Source organism: Artemia sp. Qi Xiang Cuo, chromosome 21 (assembly GCF_049724085.1).
Source record: "Artemia sp. Qi Xiang Cuo chromosome 21, ASM4972408v1, whole genome shotgun sequence".
In the NCBI taxonomy this organism is placed as follows: Eukaryota; Metazoa; Arthropoda; class Branchiopoda; order Anostraca; family Artemiidae; genus Artemia; species Artemia sp. Qi Xiang Cuo.
In genome coordinates this window covers 27,639,777-27,650,527 of record NC_142814.1, presented here as the reverse complement: position 1 = coordinate 27,650,527, position 10,751 = coordinate 27,639,777, and the positions used below count along the sequence as shown (strand labels likewise).

General features: G+C 34.6%; 1 protein-coding gene across 1 annotated transcript in view; it reads left to right on the top strand.

Moving 5' to 3' along the window:
• Positions 1–10,751, top strand: part of LOC148939403 (multiple epidermal growth factor-like domains protein 8) — a 120,225-nt gene that overhangs the window by 58,330 nt on the left and 51,144 nt on the right. The window contains exon 11 of the mRNA XM_089106867.1: positions 3,583–3,727. Within this exon, the coding sequence (XP_088962993.1) occupies positions 3,583–3,727 (145 nt within the window). The remainder of the gene's footprint in view (positions 1–3,582; positions 3,728–10,751) is intronic.

Sequence of the window (10,751 nt, the reverse complement as noted above, 5' to 3'; positions counted from 1 at the left end):
GTCTCACAACTTTATTTTTTAAAACAATAAAAAACTTTAGCGTAAAGAGATGGGCGCTGAGGAGGGTACAGCCCCTTTCATATACGGAATAATTTCTGTTCGTTTTAGGTTTTGATGTCGCTCCTTACTTTCAGTTCAAAAAACTTGTTTTTTTTTTAGTTAATCACCTTAGGGATCACTCCATTTTGAACTGCTATTTTGACTATTCATTTTAATGGATGGTTGAAAATCCAAGTAATCATGGTTGCAGCGACAGCTGCAACCTAACAAAGGGCGAACCAGGGCCCATAATAGCTGAAATTTAAAAATGAGTCTTGTATAGTAACAGATATTTTTCTAAACGCTTGTAACACTGTTTTGAAGTTGATAACGTACAGTTAGATTCAACACAACCTAAATTTTAATTGCTGTAATGTTTAATTATCATAAGTTTTAAGTGGTACAGCTCCCCTCTCCACAACCTCCCACCCACGCAACTTTTCATGAGAAAGATGTAAGACTTTGAACTAAAGAGCAACAGGATAAGGCTAATGATAGCGAAAGAAAATGGCAGATATTTGGAACCGATGTTCACAGACCATCCTCTGAGTCAAAAAGAAAAAATGTATAGAATAACTGAAATATTGGCTTTTTGGACTATAATAGTTCAGAAGAGGGCTCAACTCTGAATAGTTTCATCTGCAAAAATGAATTAATTGTAGGCTCTTAATAAAATCGGTTGTCTGATAACCGGGTTGATGCTATTTGGGATCTAAAATCGGGGCAGTAGTTCGATAATTTCGAGACCCAAAGGCATTTAAAGTTGGGACCGCAGCTTGCTAATTCAGGTACCGCAGGATAGCCAATAAAAAACATTTCTCATTATCTGACTTTTTTTTCAATTTGGTTTAAGCAATAGCACCAATTCACTAGAATTTGGGGGGGGGGGGCAAGGAATTTTTTATTTTTTAAAATAAAGAAACGAAAGTATTTTCCACAATCTAGCATGAGGGCTTTTTCTACTTTTTTTTCGATAAGAATGAAAATAAATATTGAAAAAAATATTGCTCAACACCTAGTGGAGGGGGGGGGGGAGAACTGTCAGCCCTCCTTCCTTCTAATTGGCGTGACCCATCCGAAAGGTGGGACTTCTGGGAAATTTTGTCCTGCAGTTTTCTTCAATTAGAGCTACCACTGATACTTTGTGTCAGAGGCAAGTGTTTCATTCTTATGAAGTTACAGTTTTTGCTCCTAGGAAGGGGTTCTATGAGTTGTATATCAGTGAATATATGCTCCCTGTTTTCTTCCATCTGCATGACTATGTTTTCTCAGAAAAGAGGCTTATGCAAGTAAGGATCCCACCGTTACCCATTCTGTCTACTGTTGTGCTATCTATCTTATTTTCTTGAATTTCCTGATCACCGCAACCAACATCTTGATTTTAGGTAACTGTTAGGTAAATTTGCAAGCTGTTACCCTGACTTTGGATTCATAGGATGACTTTGGATGACTTTGGATTGGACTGTCAACAGCCTTAAATACCAACTTTGGTTGAGATCAAACGTAACCTATGAAATGTATAGCCTACTAATAAGGGGGGGGAGAGAAGTGAAAACTCATACTCAGGGGATGATTTGAAGGAGTATATTTACAAAAATTACTAACCAGAAAAATTTGTGAAATGTCTTTTGAATTTCGACGTTTCTTTTCAAAATTGTCTTATATGTATGTTAGGGGAGGATTGGTAGCTCACAGAAGAAATTTAGTACTATATTTTTGTGTATTTTTAGTGTCAAGGGGGGTGGAAAATTAGTTGTTTTTCAAGTTTTTAAATTAAAACACAAAAAAAATCATTTCTTGATGAGGTAGGAAATCCACAAAGGCATTTTTAAAAGTTAAGGGGGAGGTAGGAAATCTAGGAGACAAATGCATTCCCCCTCCCTAATAGGTGGAACTGAGATTTTATCTCATGTCCTATGTTAATGATGATACGATATTTTGTGTTGTTGTTTTTTTGTTGTTTTTTTTGCCTAAAGAACCAGATTCATAACAGGAAAATGTGTGTAGCACTGAAATTGAGATCTTTCCAGGGCGTATAATTTAGTTACTTATAATTGAAATATTAAAAAAAAAGCTAAAAGAATATCCATGTGATTTCTAATATGTTTATTTATTAAACCTGTTTTAAACTGTGCCTTAAGGACCAATATCTAATATTAGAAGGTGATTTTTGAAACATTACAGAAAAAGGAAAGAGAAAATGTAATATACAACAGAAATAAAATAAGAAATAACATAAAACGGGTAAACAAATTTTATTAGAGAAAAATTTATAAAATGACTGGACTGCTTCCCATATCAATGCTAAAGTTAACACACTTCTAAGTAAGAGAGTAACCTTCCGTAAGTAACCTAATAAGACCTAACTAAGAGTTCAATTTCAAGGAGTTAAAGGAGTTTAGCTTCGAGGAAAAAGGAATTTAATAAATTTATCTACTCTGAAATCCTTGCCTAGAAGGTAACACATCTAATGATTTTTTCTTTAATACCCGTGTCCTATTAATTAACTGCTTTCGTAAAACAGTTGTTTCTGTTTTGTGAAAGAATTGTAAATTAATTAAAATCCGTTTAGGACGTCTACGAAAACCTGAATATGCCGTTTCGTCTCCAGTTTTATAGAGTTGCTGTTGTGTTCATTTCTTTTTTGACAGGGGGTGGGATTGTATTTACTAACAATGCAATACTATTTTATCAGATGAAGCTTCATCGTATGTGGATTTTTCAAGTTCAACAAAACAACATTATATTCATAGCTTGACTAGTCATTTTTTGCTTCCTATCTTTGTACCATTTTGATGTCAAGTTCTTGATTAGATTAGAAAAAGATCAATATTATTGAAAAATCACTAATTAAAAAAAAGTCAATATATCAAATGTTGATTCTAATTACATAAGATATTGTTTCAGCTATCGGCATCTAAAAACAAGGTTTAGATTGTACCTAAAGATAGTTTGACTTACACTTTACAAACTCTAGAAATATATACCATTATGAAATACACTCTAGAGATTCCAAGAATTTAGTATTTCATTTAAGCAATACTTCAGTCTAGTTCTAAATTGCCGCAAAGTATTTCTAATTTGGTGAAACACCCTCTGACATATTGCATAAACTATTGAAAACTTTGCATTTTGCTCAGCAAAACTGTGCATTTGCTCAGCAAAACTGTGCATTTGCTCAGCAAAACTGTGCATACTGTTAGCAGGTAGCACACCTGTGCGACAGTACTGGTAAAATGTTCCGGTATGCGACAGTACTGGTAAAACTTGCATTTGCTTAGCAAAACTGGGCATACTGTTAGCAGGTAGCACACCTATGCAACTGTACCGGTAAAACTTGCATTTGCTCAGCAAAACTGTGCATACTGTTAGCAGGTAGCACACCTATACGACAGTACCGGTAAAATGTTCCGGTATGCGACAGTACCGGTAAAACTTGCATTTGCTCAACAAAACTGTGCATACTGTTAGCAGGTAGCACACCTATGCGACAGTACCGGTAAAGTGTTCATCCCCTTAGTCTTAAATGTCTTATTTTTACAGCCTGCGCCCAGATATTTGCATTCCGCTGCAACCACAGATTCCTACATGATTGTGGCTGGAGGATTTGCTGATCCTTATTCAGCAACTGACACCTTACTTGTATATGTTTACTCCTGCAATTACTGGATGCCACTTTCACTAAAAGGTAATTTTTTAAATGTATTCTTGACTAGATAAATTATATTAAAATTTTCTTTACCGTCCATAGCCTGAAAGGTGTGCTGTTAAAGTGATTCGAGCTAATAGTAACCAAAACTCCAAAAAAAGAAATTTTGAATGAATACATTGAACTAATTGGCTCTTTATGCTGATTCCAAATATATAAAATTCAATAAGTTTAATGCTGCTCATCAAAAGTTACGAGCCTGTGAAAATTTACCTGATTTTTGAAAAAGGGGGAAAGCACCCCCACGAATGCAAGTGATCTTAATGAAAATCACAACACTAGGTTCAGAATATTAGAGAATCTCATTATAGAAGTTTCAAGCTCTTATCTATCAAAAAATGTGCAATTTTGCTTCTTTTCCCCCAGAAGAAAGATCATGCATGTGTATTTACCAGTATTTCTTATTTTTTCTTCCTAGGGGCTATTGTATCGAACTGATGGTCTTAGAAGATTGAGAGAAGACTCACTCAAATGGAAATTAAAGGTTCTAGGTCTCTTGTTAGTGACCAAAAGATCGGGCTGTGAGAAAGTGGTGTTTTCTGCCATTTTGTGGTACCAAACAGCGATTTTGCTCCAAAGAGGACCAAGTTGCTATTGATTGAAACTCTGAAATAACAAACCGAATCAAAAGCATTAAAAAGCTATATATCGATCTTGCCAATTACAGAAGAAGTAAGGCCGCAGGGTTACGCATTTGTCCCGGTAAAGTCACGTAGTCCATGCTAGATAAATGGTTAATATGGATATTTATCTTAATGCTTGATTTAACTAAATTAATTCACTTGGTTTTGCATGAAATTACGTTTAGCGATGTATAATTGCGCATCAGCTATTATTACGAGGGTGGTGGGTCATTGTGCAGGTTAGGGGGGGCGGGTGCGTAATTCATGCCCAAATCGTCTAAAAGTGCGTAATTCAATGCCCAAATCGTCTAGCTCTTCATGGGAATTGATTCAGAATTTAGATGTGAATTAATGTCTCATCTCCATTCTTTTAGATTAAGCCTGAATAAGGGTGCTGCGGTATGATACCTCCCTTCAAATTGCAAAAAAAAATCCTAACATTTACTACAAAGATTCATTTAACTCAGCCAATTTGCTTCTTATTTCATAAAAATATATGGACTAATGTTTAAGTCCGCTTCAGTAATTAGGGATGAGCGGTGGGTCATTCTATAGGGGGAGGGGGTGGAGGGGGGGGGGGGCAAACGCCTCAAAGAGTGCAATGTAAAGCCCCAGTATCCTAATTCTCATTGAGCTTTCAGATTAATATAGAATGAGCTCTGGTGAAGGATGGGGGGGGGGTGTAGAAATTGATATGTAATCCCTCTTATTTCCTGGGAATATTTTTTGTTCGACCTTTATTTTGGGTACTGGGGGGGGGGGGGGTAATAGTGCACCCCCGTTGCGACAATCTGTTCTTATGTAATGTGAAATATTACATTCACATACCTACCTTCACAGAGGAGTAAAGAGTGAAGTGGGGCATCATCAGCTTCGCCAACAAATTTTTGTCTTTTTTTTTGGGGGGGGTGTTATTGTAGAGGTTGTGATGGCTTCTGCCACGTAAAAGATCAGAAGTCACGAACAATTTCCATCTATATGTTAATTTTATCCATCTTCATCCACTTGAAATTGTATAGAAAGAATAGTTGCAATTAATGATATATATAATTTAACAGCAAGAAATTTGTATATATATAAAACACGTGGTCGTTTTTTGGGTATTCTAATTGATGAAAACCTGTCTTTCAAACGTCACATGGATTTGGTTAAAATGAAGATATGCAGGATTCTCGGCATTTTAAGGAAGCTTAAACTCACTTTTCTTGGATCAATTTTGAAAGTCTCTTTTCACTGCTTGATCCAATATTATTTTTCTTACTATCCAATAGTATAAATGTCAACTTGTCTTGTTTTTTAAAACCAATTTTAAGGTTTACAATAAAGCTAGAAACCTCATTAAGGAAACTAATCGTTCAGGAGTTATTCTTTTACTTGATTAATTAAAAAAAACTTTTTCAACAAAATAAGTTTAAAAAAAAGTAAAGAACTCCATTAAACCAAATAAAACAAAAATAGGATCAAATAATCTACCAAGAATACAACTACCACAAATCAGTATCAATACATAAATGAAACACAAAACAAACAGAAATTAAAATGAATAAGAATCAAACTCAAAACGGGCAGAAATTAATAGGAGTAGGGTTCTAAGCCCCAAGCTTTCTAAAAGCCAGAATATAATTTGTACTTTACTGAAAAAAAATTCTTTTAAATGTTTTCACTTTGCTAAGTTTAAGAAATCAAAAATCAATTAATATTTTAAGAATCAAATATCAGCATATGCATATTAAACTGACAATGTATATTGCTTTCAGTAAATTCATTTGAATTTTTTTCAGTAAAATACAAATTATATTCTGGTTTTTAGAAAACATAAGGTTTACAACCCCACTCATATTAATTTCTGCTCGTTTTGAGTTTGAGTCTTATTTATTTTAGTTTGTGTTTGTTTTCGGTTTCATTTATTTATTGATACAGATTTGTGGTAGTTGTACTCTTGTTAGATAATTTGATTTTGTTTTTGTTAATTTTGGTTGAATGGAGGTCTTTACTTAAAAAAAAAACTTATTTTGTTGAAAAAGTGTTTCTAATTAATCTAATATAAAAGATTGTTTCTAGCATGTTCAGCCTTAGCCGGAATAAGTAAAATCAAGGCGTTTTACCAGTTGTTTCTTTAGAAAAATTCGAATTTAGTAAAAAAAACTATAATTTCCCCCTCAAAAACCAACAAAGAGAAAAATCTCCAAGAAAGAAACAAACAAACGAGACTGTGGAGAGAACAGAAAACAACAAATGCTAAACAACGCGGATATTTCGCCTGTATCCAAACAAGGCGTCTTCAGCACGAAAGAAACACAAGAAGAACAGAATAAAATAAAAAAATAAATAAAACTAAAAACCAATAAAACCACCACCAAGAAAAACAACAAAAATGTACAATTGGCGCAAACTGATCCACATAGGGAAAAGATGCTATTATAGAGTTACTTCAGTGAGGACACCAGAGTGACTGAGGAAAAATAAAAAAACTGTAAATTACTTTAATTATTCTGTTGCGAAATAATCCTTTTGTTAGCTATTACTGAAGCAAATCGTTTTGGTCTAGCAGGTAAAATAGTCCCCTGGTGATTATTTAAAATCTTGACTCCCTTATTGACCGTTGATTCACTCTTTAGAAGGTTTTCATAAATTGGGTCAATATTTAAATTACCTATGTCCCTATTTATTGAAAGGTTGGCAAACATATGTTTTTTTAAATTCTATGGCTTCCCTCGCCCATTGAGTGTAACCCTTATGATTTGAAATAGCTAAGGCTTCATCAAATTTTACAAAATGATCTGGTTGAAGCCAAATGTGCTTTGCTAAACCTGAAACAAAAGTTGCTTGAGGCTTGCTTAATTGTAGGGTTTTTTCTATTGAGTTTCGGTGTTCAATAAACCTTTCAACAAATTGTTGGTGAGTCCTACCAATATAGAACTTCCCACAAGAACATGGAATTTTATACACCCCACTTACTAAATTTCCCCGAGTTACATCCTTACCAGAACTAAAAAAAACTATCCATTGGCCTCAACGACTGGAAACATATATCAATACCAAACTTACGTAAAACCCGTGAAAATATCTCACCCAAACCAGGTACATATGGTAATGAAATGAAACTTTTTGATACAACTAAATCTAAAGACTGAGAAACCCCAATAAAAAAAAAAAAGGTAAAGGATGCGGCACTAGACCCTTAAGGTCCAAACCGGCGGTGCTGATCTCCGTTTCGTGGCCCTTCAGCCAGGAAGTGCAATGGGGGCTGGGGGCCAGCCAACCTATGCTTTTCGCAAACCCTTCCTGTTTTACCTTCCCCAGATTTCTCCAGGTACCCATTTAGAGCTGGGTTGACTCTGGCTAAGCTTACAGGGTCACACCACTGACCCGCGTCCCAAACTAAGAAACTGACCACACCAGGGATCGAACCCGAATTCACGGATTCTCAGCCCAGCGCGCGTCCACTTAGCCAGAACGGAACCCCAATAACCCTACTATCATGTTTAACCCGTCTATTTTCAATTATTTTGTCAATGAACTTAATTGGATAACTATTACAAAACAAAATATCCCTCAAGTAAAAAAGGTCCGAATCCAGACATTCCTGTCAATAAACGCCATAGATTTTCTGCACTAGTAAAAGTACCACCCCCCTTTTCCCCGACAGAGGATGGCAGGAATGAAAATTTAAATACCTATCGCTTTGTGTTGGTTTTCTGTAGATCGACACAAGTAAATGGAGATTCCTATTAAATAATAAAATATTCAGAAAAGGTAATTTATTATTGTCCTCAAACTCAACTGTAAATTTAATATTATCATCAAAACTATTTAAATGCTTACAAAATAGGTCTAAGGAGTCCAATCCATGTTTCCAAACGCACACCACATCATCCATGAACCTACCCCAGAACCAAGGGGAGATTCTAAAACTGTTTGTTATATTTTATTTTTCCTCAGTTACTCTGGTGTCCTCACTGAAGTAACTCTATAATAGCATCTTTTCCCTACGTGGATCAGTTTGCGCCAATTGTACATTTTTTTTTTTTTTTTTGGGGGGAGGTTTATTGGTTTATAGTTTTATCTTCTTTGTTTCTATCCTGTTCTTCTTGTTTTTATTTAGTGATTAATACGCCTTGTTTGGATAAAAGCGAAATACCCACGTTGTTTTGCATTTGAATTTTCTTTTCTCTCCACTGGCCGAAGTTTCGTTTGTTTTTTTTTTTTTTTATATTTTTATCTTTGTTTGTTTTTGCACTGTAAACAAGTCTATGAAGTTTGTTTGTGCATGCATCAGTAAGCCTATGCATAATCGCTGAGCTTTCAGTGATAATCAGTGAGCACAATCTGTTGATTTTATTTTTTTATATTTTTAGCAACTTGTAGAACCCCTTGTAGAGCTTGGATATGTATTAATAGAGTGAATAAAATATAACTTTTCTCTCCATTCTTTTATAAGGAGCGACTGGTGCTAATAGTACCCAAAACAATAAAAAACAGTAAATTAATATACAACAGAATTGTCTTTTTGATTTGGTTTTAATTATGAAAAATTTATTAAGTTAAAGTTACCTACCAAAAGGCATTCCACGTAATCTTATTCAATTCGTAAATCATATTCAATTTTCTTTTGCTCCCTCCATCAGGTGTGATCCTGTAACGGGGGGTTATATTTTATTGAACATAACGCCGTATCAGCAGCTCGAAGCTAAAGTCACTTGTTTAGCTTCTTCAAAAATATTTAAACCAATTTTTCGCTTTTATTTAAACTTTTGTTTTTGTCTAGGATTGATTGAACTCTATTTCTTTTCTATTCAGTTTTTTTCTTTCTTTTTTTTAGGTGATTTTATAATCTTCTTTTTTTCTCTGTCTCTGAGTTAGTGTTTAAATTACTCATGTGTCTTCCCCGTTCTTTACAAGTCAAAAAGTCTTTTCGGGGGTTAGTGCCAAGTATTCATTGTATGTTTATGAATAAATTTTTTGTGTTAAAAATTTTATTTCATATTTCCTTACTTTGAATTGACCAAAAATCCAGTTAAAAGCCATTTAGACATTTTCTCATTCGTCTCTCAGATTAAGCTAGTTACAGGGGCGAAAAAAGCGATAAAGGAGCCAAATTTTTATCAGCTCTCCCCCGCCCCCTCAGCCCAGTGGCATAATTTCATCAAAATATTGGGAGGGGGGGGGGAAGGTTAAAGTTGGAACCAGTTTCCCCAAAAAAAGTGAAAATGACAGTGAAAACTGAAAAATGAGCCATGTAATACCAAAATGGTAATAGTACCAAAGATATACTAAGAAAACTGACCCCTTTCTGTGGATGCTTGAGTTATGCTGGCTTATGGACACGTACTTGTTTGTTAGTTTTTGGAAAGGCATGCCTGCCTAGAGTCTCAGGCATGTAGACCAAGAATTTTAAAATTAACATAAGACCGTTAGATTGCCTGTAATAAGAGGCAAACAAAGCACGCCCGCCTATGGTCTTAAGAAGGTTGACCAAGAATTTAGAATTGACATAGGACCATTAATTTGCTTGAAATAACAGGCAAACCATTGTTTAAAGCCATCTTTCTCTTTCAAATAGTACCTATTTGTTAAGCTAAGCCCCACATTCTGAGAAAATTTCAGTTTTTCACAAATTTTTCAAATTTTTGGGTCAGGTTATCGGAGAATTTGGGCGGGCGGCAAAGACTAGGCCTATGTCAATATAAAACGAACGGAAATTAATTAAAAAAAACTTTTTCCACAAAATAAGTTTATGTATATATATATATATGTATGATATATATATATATATATATATATATATATATATATATATATATATATATATATATATATATATATATATATATATATATATATATATATATTTATATATATATACAGTTTAGTTTTACTACTGATGACGGTCAGTGTGTATGTGACCGAAATATCTGGTATTTTTTGTGAATTTTCTATACACTAGTAGAAGTGACCCTATTGATCGTGACACCCACCCCTGCTGCCATCTACAATTTAGTTTAATGCTGACGGGACATAATTTATTCAAGGATTATCGATCGAGTCTAATGGGGGTGTCAAGGTCAATCGATCTGTTGTTGTTGTTGTTTGGCCACGTGTAATGGTATGAGGGGTGATTTACATAATCGATGGGGGACATAATTTATTCAAGGATTATCGATCGAGTCTAATGGGGGTCAAGGTCAATCGATCTGTTGTTGTTTGGCCACGTGTAATGGCACGAGGGGTGATTTACATAATCGATGGGGGAATTATTGATTCACGAGCGTGGGGAATTATGAAAGAATATGGTCATAGAGTCCCTAGGGAGAAAGATTACGTAATCGCTCAATGACCTCTTTTTCCAAGATCGATTTATTTGTTGTTTCTATGTGTAA